General features: G+C 56.6%; 1 protein-coding gene across 2 annotated transcripts in view; it reads left to right on the top strand.

Annotated features, from left to right (window-relative positions):
* The window catches only part of CLCN6 (chloride voltage-gated channel 6), a 33,306-nt gene extending 23,186 nt beyond the window's left edge, over nucleotides 1-10,120 (top strand). Inside the window, exons 14-23 of one of the 2 annotated variants that reach the window (XM_006103727.3) lie at nucleotides 456-582; nucleotides 824-977; nucleotides 1,102-1,261; nucleotides 1,351-1,457; nucleotides 2,600-2,786; nucleotides 3,820-3,977; nucleotides 4,146-4,302; nucleotides 6,158-6,265; nucleotides 6,383-6,508; nucleotides 7,257-10,120. In XM_006103727.3, the coding sequence (XP_006103789.1) occupies nucleotides 456-582; nucleotides 824-977; nucleotides 1,102-1,261; nucleotides 1,351-1,457; nucleotides 2,600-2,786; nucleotides 3,820-3,977; nucleotides 4,146-4,302; nucleotides 6,158-6,265; nucleotides 6,383-6,508; nucleotides 7,257-7,337 (1,365 nt within the window). In that variant the 3' untranslated portion in view covers nucleotides 7,338-10,120. Of the gene's footprint in view, nucleotides 1-455; nucleotides 583-823; nucleotides 978-1,101; nucleotides 1,262-1,350; nucleotides 1,458-2,599; nucleotides 2,787-3,819; nucleotides 3,978-4,145; nucleotides 4,303-6,157; nucleotides 6,266-6,382; nucleotides 6,509-7,256 lie in introns of those variants that run through there. The other variant, XR_001345585.2, reaches the window with a different exon arrangement.
* Nucleotides 10,121-11,667: the final 1,547 nt, after the last annotated feature.

Here is an 11,667-nt window from a genome sequence, read left to right on the forward strand (position 1 = left end):
GGGCGGAGGCTTTTTCCATTTGGAACCAAAGTTGGGGCATTAGGTCAGGCCGTACCCTGGAAGCTCCTCTGAAAAGCTGTCAGCTCCCAACCACTGGTCTGTCACCTGCCTCATCTTCCCCTAGTCCATGCGGTTTCCAGCCAGGCTTCCAGGAGTGTCACACACAAAATGAGCACTGGGAGAAGAGACGGCGGATTCCCTGGTGAATCATCATTGTAGTTACAGTGTCATTATGAGTGGATGAGCGAGGGCCCGCATCTTGGTTCATTCATTCTCAAAATGCAAGGAACACAGTATCAGTTGGCCGCTCTTGGGTCTAAATCTGTTTTTGCTACCAGTTTAATTTACAGGAAAAGAAAGAATGCCAGACTCTTTTAACCTAGGTGGGGACCTCCCACTCGAAGATTCAAGTGCCCTGGTCAGGTGCTGACCTTGTACTGATTTCTGTTTCTTAGGTCACATCAGAAGATGTGAATTCAAGTATCAAGACCTTTTTTTGTCCCAATGAGACCTACAATGACATGGCCACCCTCTTCTTCAATCCCCAGGAGTCCGCCATCCTTCAGCTCTTCCACCAGGATGGTGAGCCCCAGTGCACCTACCCATGCCTGTGCTCCTCTGTTGGCCCTCAGATACAGCCAGGCTTATCCTTAATTCTGAGCAAAAAACAGGACTTTCCCTTTGTAATTCCAACCCAGACAAGATTAGCCTTTCTGCCTCCAGTGTTGGAGGTGACCTGGTTGGTGATAGAAGGACCTGTGGGGACCAAGGTGGGCCGTGGCGGGCATCAGGCAGTGGGGCTCAGTCTGTCCTTGCCTTGCAGGTACCTTCAGCCCCATCACTTTGGCTTTGTTCTTCATCCTTTATTTCTTGCTTGCGTGTTGGACTTACGGCATTTCTGTTCCAAGTGGCCTCTTTGTGCCTTCTCTGCTGTGTGGAGCTGCTTTTGGACGTTTAGTTGCCAATGTCCTCAAAAGGTACAGTGTGTGTACGTGTGTGCATGAATGTGCACGTGTGTACATGTGCAAGTGCTCGAACCGTAGCCCTGCCCCTCCACCCAGCATGATTCCAAGCCACATTCTTGTTTTCTCTCTTCACCAGCTACATTGGCTTGGGCCATGTCTATTCGGGGACCTTTGCCCTGATTGGTGCCGCGGCTTTCCTGGGCGGGGTCGTCCGTATGACCATCAGTCTCACGGTCATCCTGATCGAATCCACCAATGAGATCACTTACGGGCTTCCCATTATGATCACTCTGATGGTGAGCACTCCCCTTCTAGTCCACTTTCGGGTTCAGGGCCAAGTTCGCCCCACAGCAGCCTCTTTTCAAGTCTTTACTTTGTGTTTCAGGTGGCCAAGTGGACAGGGGACTTTTTCAATAAGGGCATTTACGACATCCACGTGGGCCTGCGAGGAGTGCCGCTTCTGGAGTGGGAGACAGAGGCGGAAATGGACAGGTGAGGCCATGAGGTCTCGTCACATCCTAGGACCCAAGGAATGTTTCTATCAGGGTAGGAAATGGCTACTTAGATTCTTGGGTGAGAATGAAGTGAAACGGGGTCATTAAAAGAGCAAGTATGTTTGGGAACATTGAGCAGTTCCTGTGGCTGGGGGCTGGGAGCTGGGAGCTGGGACAGGGCATGGAGGGCAGGGCCGATGCATGGCTTTGTTTCGGTCCTGTGTTCTGGTTCAGTAGGAAGTGAGGGCTGTGCATAAAGTCTGTGTTAGGATTGAATGTCTAAACTACAGGCATGCTAGCCCTGGCTGGCTTTTCTCAGTGGTTAGGGTGCCCGAGGACCGAAGGGTTGCGGGTTCAATTCCTAGTCGAACCTCGGTTGCAGGTTTGCTCCCCACCCCAGTCAGGACGTGTGCAGGAGGCAACCAGTCGATGTGTCTCCCTCACATCAATGTTTCTCTCTCTCTATCTCCCCTCCTCCTCCTTCCCTTTCACTCTAAAAATCAATGGGAAAAATATCCTCAGGTGAGGATGAAGCTAAGGGTCTGCTAGCCCTGTTTGAGAACTAGCCTGCCTCGCGTGTGCCTAACGAAATCTCGTATTATAATCACCAAATTATCCATCAGCCCACAAATGGTTTGGGCCTCCTACGTCTGGTACCACACAAGTCCCTGTGGTCTAGCGTAGGGTCCTCAAGCCTCTGTAAAGGGCAGAGTCAGTGTTGTCAGCTCTGCAGGCACATGGTCTCTGCCCTGGTGATGCAGAGGCAGCGTCGACAGCATGTAGACAAGACAGGCAGGGACTTGCCCTGTGGCTGCAGCTGCCATCTGGGTCTAAAGGGACACCAGACTTTTTTTTTTTTAATTCCAATAGTGTAATTACCAACTCAGTGCGATACGAGGAATGTGCCATGGGGTGCTGAGGAGGGGGTGACCGGTCAGTCCCCTGGGCAAGCAGAGGGGTTTGTGGTAAGGGGACTTTTCATGTTGAGCCGAGGGATGAGTCCAGGCCCACACACAGCGGGGAAGGACGTTTCAGGCCTGGGGAAGGGCATGTGCCGCAGGAGAGCCAGTGCAGCCCATCGCACTTCTCCCGGGTGCCGTGGGCTCAGGCGTGGGGCTGATGGCTTCCCTCCCTCCGCAGACTGAGAGCCAGTGACATCATGGAGCCCAACCTGACCTACGTCTACCCGCATACCCGCATCCAGTCTCTGGTCAGCATCCTACGCACCACTGTCCACCACGCCTTCCCGGTGGTCACCGAGAACCGGGGCAACGAGAAGGAGTTCATGAAGGGCAACCAGCTCATCAGTAACAACATCAAGTTCAAGGTGAGAAAACAGCCGAGAGGAGGGGTGGGTGGCAATGGTTCCATGGTGCTCACACTGACTGGTGCTCGTCACGCCCCACAGGTGGGTGGCTCTTAGGAGAAATCAGCACCCCATTATGTGCGACAGTGAGTGTAGACTCAACAGCGAGCGTGGACTCCGTTAGGCCATCAGGGCGTGTCCATTCTCCCAGTAAGCACGGGCACAGGTTTGTTTTGTTCTGTTTTTAAGTGTATTTTTATTGATTTCAGAGAAGAAGGGGGAGAGGGATAGACACATCAATGATGAGGGAGAATCATTGATCAGCTGTCTCCTGCACGCCCCACAATGGAGATGGGAGCCTGCAACCCAGGAATCGAACTGTGACCTCCTGGTTCATAGGTCAGTGCTCACTGCTGAGCCACACCAGCTGGGTGGGACAGATTTGTTTTTAATCAGCAGTCTTCAGGATTCCTGCAAGTTGGATCGGTGAGGGTTCTAGAGTTGCCAACCACAGAAATGGACTTTGCCCTACTTAAGAGAGGAAAAGAAATCAGTTGTTGGAAGCAGCAGGACCGACAGGAAGTGAAGGAGCCAGAGCGGAGTGCTCGGGCATGCAGGCAGCGAGGGGACCCTCTGGGAGAACGGGCCTCAGAGCTGCTGTTCTCTGTCCTTGGGCTGCTCCCGGTTTGATATCCAGGCAGAGGGAGAGTCCCGTTGCCTCACCTGGGTCGTGTGCCCACCGCTGGGCTTGCTGGGAGAGGGTTTGTTCCCCACTGGACAATTGAGGTGCTTTTCCAAATCCAAGGAGCAAGGACGCTGGGCCGGCAGAAACCACAGGGTCTGCAGCAAGCCCTGCGGAGCCCAGAGGCTCCTGTGAACCGGCCCCTGAGCCACTGCCAGCATTTCCTGCAGTTCCTGTCGGCATGTGCTTTTGATCCCCACTGCCCCCCAAATCCTTACGCTAAGTAGGTGATGTGTTGGTGTGCCTGCACATGCAGCAGTCCAGGGCCTCCCTGGTGGATACCCTGCCATCGTCACCCCTCCCCACCCTCAGAAATCCAGCATCCTCACCCGAGCCGGCGAGCAGCGCAGGCGCAGCCAGTCCATGAAGTCCTACCCGTCGAGTGAGCTTCGGAACATGTGTGACGAGCACGTGACCTCAGAGGAGCCGGCCGAGAAGGAGGACCTCCTGCAGCAGATGCTCGAGCGAAGGTGAGCGCACGGTCCTCCCACCGCGCAGGCACCAGCACCTACAGGGGTTCAGGAAGGGCTGGCCCTCTGCTCCCGAGTTTTTTGGGAATTTGGGGAGTGGGTTGGGACGTGGGTGAAACGCGGTCCTGCTGAGGGTATACTAGGCAGCGTCTGGTTTTTATATAACAGATACACTCCCTACCCCAACCTATACCCTGACCAGTCCCCAAGTGAAGACTGGACCATGGAGGAACGCTTCCGCCCTCTGACCTTCCACGGCCTGATCCTGCGGTCGCAACTTGTCACCCTGCTCGTCCGAGGAGTTTGCTATTCCGAAAGCCAGTCGGTAAGTGCCTCTTGCCTGCACCGCATTCCGGAGGCAGGCGGGTAGGAGCACACTTCCACCTCAGGAGAAGGGGAGACGGAGTCATGTGCCAGCAGCTGCTTAGGGGGCGCATGCTGCCCCGCTTCCCTCTGCTGCAGTCGGTGTCCTCCCGGGTCACCAGGTGGGGGGGTGAGTCCCCCCATTCTCCACGCAGTCTCTGCACCTGTGTCAGGTGTCCTGCCAGCCTGCAGGCTTTTCATAGTCTCTACATTTTAGTTTCTGGTGTGCATGAACTTCTTACATGTGTTACCAGAGGAAGTCCCATTCTTCCCGTGAGTTCCCCTGCAGTTTCTTTCTCTCTTTTGTTTGGTTTTTGTAGAGAGAAGCGGGTGGGTGGGGGTGTTGTTCAGAGCGGTCCCGCTCACTGAGACCCGCTCACTCACACACTCATCCTGAGAAAGGAGCCTGAAAATGTTGCTTAGAGACCTGGTTTCCAAACTGGCTCTCCTGGTTCGGGCCTTGTCCGTAGGGGTCAGCCTCGGGTCCCTCGTGGCCCAGGTGGCCTGCAGAAGAGCAGCTAACAGGGCAGGGCAGGGAGGGCCGTGGTGCAGAGCCTGGGCCCTGAGTGTGTGGTCTGTGGGGAGGACCCGCCTGGCTGGGAGTGGGGCACAGGGGTCAAGGAAGTAGAGGCATGAAGCCAGATGACAGAGGCCTCGCCTGCAGGGAGGAACCAGCCAGAGCCGGCCGGTGCAGCACTGGGAGGCAGTGGTGCACGGAGAAAGCTGTGTCAGAGTGGAGTTAGGGGAGGAAGACGGGGACAGAGCAGTGACCAGTACGTGTGGTCACTTGTGGTGGCCCAGGTGCCCAGTGACAGCAGCAGTGAGACTGGGGATGGAGGAAAGTAACAGCTGTTGTCTGAGTTTGCTGTGGCTGCTGCGTCCGGTTGCCACTAACAGATGGCTTCAAACAAGTTTGCTTTTCTTTTTCTTTTTTTTTTTTTTATACATTTTATTGATTTTTTACAGAGAGGAAGGGAGAGAGAGAGTTAGAGACATCGATGAGAGAGAAACATCGATCAGCTGCCTCCTGCACATCTCCTACTGGGGATGTGCCCGAAACCCAGGTACATGCCCTTGACCGGAATCGAACCCGGGACCTTTCAGTCTGCAGGCCGACGCTCTATCCACTGAGCCAAACCGGTTTCGGCTAGTTTGCTTTTCATAGCTCTCAAGGCCAGAGCACAGAGTCCAGGTGTCGGCGGGGCCACACTCTCTCTAGCGGCTCCAGGGGAGATCCTCTCTCACCCTCCTGGTCTGTGGCGGTGCCAGCGGTCCTTGACATTCCTGACTGCAGACCGATCACCGCCCCCTCCTCATCACATGGTCTTCTCCCTGTGTCTCCTCTTTGTATAAGGACAGCAGCCATGGGATCTAAGGCCCTCCCCCATCCAATATGACCTCGTCTGACCTTGATCACATCTGCGGAGACCTGGTTTCCAATAAGGCCACATTCACAGGCACCGGGGTTGGACTTGGTCATCTCTTTGGGGGGCACACCAGTCAACCCACACAGCTACTATGAGTTAGCACTTTTCTCCTTTAAACTTCACTGGCCCATGTCCACTTTACAGGTGCAGGAAAGGGAGCTTTGGGGGGATTAGGAGGCTTGCCTGGGGGACACAGCGGGGAGCAGGCTGGGAACTGGCTCTGGATCACTGTGTCTCACTCCAGAGCACGTGTTCCGGCCACGGCCCCGCCCCCCCTCACTCTGGGGGACCATGGCTGGGCGGGTACAGACCGGATGAGGGGGGGGCTCTACACGTGACCCTGCCTGTTGCTGCACTCGCTGCAAGGACAGTGTCTGGTTGGGTTTGCAGAGCGCCAGCCAGCCGCGCCTTTCCTACGCGGAGATGGCCGAGGATTACCCACGGTACCCTGACATCCACGACCTGGACCTGACGCTGCTGAACCCGCGGATGATAGTGGTGAGGGGCTGTCCCCCAGGACGGGCCGGGAAAGGACCTCTCTGGTCGGTGCTGGTTGCGTCCCATCCTGGTTAGGGCAGAGCCGGCCGCAGGAAGCTAGTTGTCTTTCCTCCGCAGGATGTCACCCCATACATGAACCCGTCACCCTTCACCGTGTCACCGAACAGCAGCGTCTCCCAAGTTTTCAACCTGTTCAGGACAATGGGGCTGCGGCACTTGCCGGTGGTGAATGCCGTGGGAGAGGTGAGAGTTCCGGGGGGAAGGGAGCACCCACGGCCTGTAGCAGCCTGGCCTCGTCCCCCCCACCCCCACCCCCACCACCACCACCACCTTCAGGAAAGGACCCTCCAACCACAGAATCCAGCAGGGAGGTCTCTAGACTAAAACCTCCTCTGAAACTCCCACCAGGAGTGAGGAGTGAGGAGGGAGTGGGCGCGTGGAGCCTGGGATAACTTCACACACCTTTCCTTTCCCCCCCTTTGCCTTCCGTTTCTTATATGCAATCTCCAGCGTGGCCAGCAGATGTCGCCAGTGGCACTGTGGACTAGAAAAGTTTAGGGCCCCGTCTCTTCACCCAAGACCTGGCAGCACCTGGGGGGATGGGGTGAGGTGTCAGTTCCCCAGCTGTTATGGGCTCTGTAACGTTAAATGAGAGACTCTCAAGCCAAATACCGGGGAGCGGGGGAGATGGGGACTGAAAAAGCTGGGGGGCGTGTGCCCTGTCTACACAGGTGCACACATTCAGATTGTCACTGGCCAGACTACAGCCCATCGGCCTCCCCTTTAGGAGCCCTAGTTATCTGTGTATCCTGTTCATAGAGATCAGGTGACCTTTGACGTGGGGGTCATGGTGTCGTGTCTGCGCTGCACCATCCAGGACCCTGTCTGACCTCCACTCCTCCTGACAGACTGGGCCAGCTCCATCCGCTCGGGTCTTGCCCCACTGCGTTTGACTCAGCAGGTGACTTGGGTCTTTTTCTCCTCATTCTAGATCGTTGGGATCATCACCCGACACAACCTGACGTACGAATTCCTGCAGGCCCGGCTGCGGCAGCACTACCAGACCATCTGAGGCTCGCCTCATCCACAGGCCAGCGCCCTCCTGGAGCTCCAGGGAGGCAGCTCTGCTCCGCCTCGGTTGGCGGGGCTGCCTCAGGGCACAGCAGAGCCCGTCACCCCTCGCTCGGAAAGCCTGCAGTCATCGAACGCTTGCTGGTCTAGATCCTGGGGCTGGTTTGACCCGTCAGAGTTTGGACTTGTCTGACTTTCTCAGCAAGTATCTTCCTGTTCCCTGCTCCCCGAGCTCCTTCCATCCAGGTTGGCACAGGCCCCAGCCCCTGCTCCACGAATGCTAGGACCCGCGAGAGTGATCAGGCCTCACCGCTGGAGAGTGACACCCAGAGCAGGGTTCCTGCCCCTTCGCTGCTTTCCTGGGGGACCCAGTTCTGCCGTAAACCATGAGGGAGGGATGTGGCCTCAGCAGACCCCAGGGAAGCGCCAGTTGCAAAATAAAGTGAATTACTGGCTGGGGAGCTGGGCACTGAGAAGATGGCCCATGTTCAGGGAGGCCCTCCTCCGCGGCCCCTCAATCTGCAGGTTCACTGGGGGGATGCGCTGCTTCCGGGGGGAGCTCAGCTCTGGCCCCTGTGGTTTCAGTCTCCTTAGAACCACCACCCCCAGGAAGCACAAAGCATTAACCCCACTAATAATCCCTGAGCAGTGGATCTGACCATGGGGCCAGCTTTCCATCTGCCCTGGTTTTAACATTTCAGCTTTCTCTTCATTTCCCAAGTGACCCACGGTCCCCTGGTGACGCATTTTTACCCCATTCGTTCCTGCTCCTTTTCACCTCCACCGAATCACTAAACTTTCCCCACGTTTGCCTGCATCTTCCTGGTAAAGCCCCGAGGATCTTGATGCCCCCCCCAAGTTAACTAAGAGCAGGCCCCCCCAATTTAAGAGCAGGCCCCCCCAATTTAACTAAGAGCGGGGTCCCTAGATAAACCGCTCGGCTCTGGAGAACGGTATGGTTACTTCCAAATGGGAAAGAATGAGTCTGAGCCAGCGACCACCACAAGGTACGAGATGCGGCTTGAAAGGCCTGAGTGTGGCGACGAAGTAAATGCGTGTTCGAGGACGCGGGTGTCCGCACCCCACAGACCCCTGTCACCTCCCACTGCCACCCCCCAATCGGCTGAGGGGCTCAGCGATGAAACTCAGGATGCTTCCTGCTGGGACATGCCCCGAGGCTATAGCATCGAACCCAGGAAGCCTCCCTCTGTGCCAGTGACTCAGCTTCTCCAGGCGCTGGTCCTCTACACAGGCCCCGAGTGGGCCTTTGGCGGCGGCATTTGCTCTCACTGGCCTCCGCTCTCTACACGATCATCAGCATCCTGGGCCTTCAGGAAACCCCGGGCAGGTGGGCCTTGCACCCGAGGTGGCGTTCATTGGCTTTTCGTTCCCTCGTGTTTTAACCTGGGAGTTGCCTGAGGGTGTCCGGGCCTGGCCCTGGCAGCACTTCTCGCCCTCCGCCTCGAGTTGACTTTGATGGGAAGACCCTTTCCAGGGGTGGGTGTCAGCCTTTGCTCTGCCCGCCCAGGTCTTGGCTCAACACACTCAGGTGAACAGTCCCACTTAGTGAGGGGCCGCTTGGGGCCTTTTCCAGCAGACGGTTGCTCTCCGCCCCATCTTATCTCTTCGACCAAAAGTACTTCGAGGTCTGAGTGTGTCAGCTTCCTGGAGGCACTTGATTTGTGAAACGTGATGAAACCCCCACTGCATCGTTCGGGAAATCACAAGGACCAAAGAGGCCAGCCCTTCTCATCGTGGTGTGAGCCAGCCGCCACTTCGCTTTAAAGAGTGTTCAGAGCGTGACCGCCTTCTTTCCTCCTTTCGTGAAGAAGGGGACCAGGAGCATGGTGTGACCCCCTCACGGGAACTTGACCCTCTTCCCAGCCCTCCCTGAGATGGGCCAGGCCGGGTTCTGCAGGGGGTCCCCAGGCCTCTTGTCCTCGCTGGGTCACTAGGAAATGGCCCCTCGTGCACATCGCATTGCTTTTAAGTCACCAGGCATTTGTTCCCTTCGGTGTGGCCCAGAGGTAGACGACAGAACGCAATGCCTTCCCCCCGGAGCTGGCTGGACGGCTGCCAGGAAGGCCTGGGCCCCTCTTGAAAGGCGCTTTCTGTCCCCTGTGACGGCTGTCCTCTCCTGGTGCCCAAAGACAGCCAGGCCCACTCGCAGCAGAATCCTGGAAGCCCGCTCCTCGGAAGTCTGCTGAAAACCTGCATCTCCAGTCCTCTCCTGGTGCCAGCAGCCCCGTGCCTCCGGGGATCTGGTCCCTCCATAGAGGACGGCACAGGGCTCGGGCTTGGCTAGCGGTGGCTGTTTGGTCTCAGTGTGGTGGTTTGTGGTCCCCGGCTGTGGTCAGGGGAGATGGGGGTAGAGTCCCCACGGCTGGAGGACTTGCACCTGAGAGGTGATTTGCTCATGACCTTGCTTAACGAGTGGCTCCGGCTGGAATGGACATGGCCTGACCCGGCCGACCACATGGCATGTCCGATGTGAGGTTGCACACCAACACCACCCTGGGTGTCGGGAAAGGCCGGGAGCGGACGGCCCGTGACGTTCGTGTGCGGATTGCACGCCTCCTGCGGGCCTTGGCCGTTGGGACAGCAGCAGCTTCCTTTTTGTGTTTGCACTGGTTGTTTATACGTAACCTTAGCTAATTCCACTGTGTATATAAATTGTATTTTTTTAATTTGTAAAATCCTATTTTTATTTGAACTTTTAGAACTTGGAAGTTCTCATTATAACCTTACCGCGTCGGAATAAAACGTCTCCATCGGTCTCCTTCAGCCTCGTCTCCACGGTGTTCTTTAAAGTGGTGTTTTGTCTTACACCCTCTTACTAACCTGTAAGATGGCAAGCTAGGAAGTAGCTTCATAGTCTCAGCTCTTCTTCAGTTTCCCGCGGGACTCTCCACTCACAGGGTCCACTCGCTGCCTTGGAAACCAGGCGAGTCCTGTGGATCCTGGCAGACACCACGAAGTCACCCCTCCTCCCAGCCTCCCTTCTCACTGACACTGTCAGACCTTATTACTGATGCTCTTCTCTTGTGAACACGGCCTGTCCCTTCCCATAGTGGTCACGGAGAGCGCACAGCGATAGCGGGGAGCCCACAGAGATACTGGGGAGCCCCCAGCAATAGCGGGGAGCCCACAGCGATAGTGGGGAGCCCACAGAGATACTGGGGAGCCCACAGTGGTAGCGGAGAGCCCCCAGAGATAGCGGGGAGCCCCCAGAGATAGCGGGGAGCCCACAGGGATAGCGGAGAGCCCCCAGAGATAGCGGGGAGCCCCCAGAGATAGCGGGGAGCCCACAGCGATAGTGGGGATCCCCCAGAGATAGTGGGGAGCCCACAGTGATAGCGGGGAGCCCACAGAGATAGCGGGGAGCCCACAGTGATAGCGGGGAGCCCATTTATATTCCTGACAGTGTTGTGTTTAGGAATTTGCCCCACAAACAGATTCCCCTGAGAACCAACCAGAGGAAATGAAGTCGATGCTGAGCCTGTAGAGGTCTGGCCTGTGGCAGCTTCTGCCGGTACCATGTGCCGTTGCTTTGTGTTCACTTCGGGTCTTGCCAGAAACGTGCCTTTTTCTCTAACTGATCTGCTCCGAGCTGCCATTCCAGCAGCCGGAGAATGGTCTCATGCGGTCCCCTTCACCTCCCCCACGTTGCCTGTTTCTGGAGCACTTTCTGTGTATTTGGCACTTTGAGGCGACCCACTGCGTCACGGTGACACCTTGGGAGTATGGCCCGCCCACCCTCCCTCCCGCCTAGCACCTCCCACTCCCCAGTGCCAGACCTCCAGGGCCAGGTGTGGGCAGACGCTGCTTCCGGTCTCTGCCCTTGTCCTTGTCAGTCTGCTTCTCTGTTGTCTGCCCTCCTGTGCGTGAAGTCCACACAAAGGCCGTCTTTAGTGGAAGAGGTGAGGTTAGAGGTCTTTCCTCGTCTCCGCTCCCTACATCATTCACTTCTGGCTTCCCCGTCCCTCGACAGGGAGCCGGTTGCTACATTATTACCCCTTTTCCCAATTTCCATACAAGACCAAGACAAGTGGACTGATATTTACTGAGCATTGACTGCATGTGCTGCTGGGAGTAAATGCCCAAAAGGGGCGGTTACCCTCAGAGAGCTTGCAACCCGGGGGCAGACACAATCGCTACCAAGACAAACTGTCCTATTATAATAGTTACACAGCCTGGCCAGCGTGGCTCAGGGGTTGAGCATCAGCCTATGAATCAGGAGGTCACGGTTCAATTCCCAGTTAGGGCACATGCCCGGGTTGCAGGCTCGATCCCCGGTAGGGGGCGTGCAGGAGGCAGCTGATCAATGATTC

The sequence above is a fragment of the Myotis lucifugus genome, unplaced genomic scaffold (assembly GCF_000147115.1).
Source record: "Myotis lucifugus unplaced genomic scaffold, Myoluc2.0 scaffold_501, whole genome shotgun sequence".
Lineage (NCBI taxonomy): Eukaryota > Metazoa > Chordata > Mammalia > Chiroptera > Vespertilionidae > Myotis > Myotis lucifugus.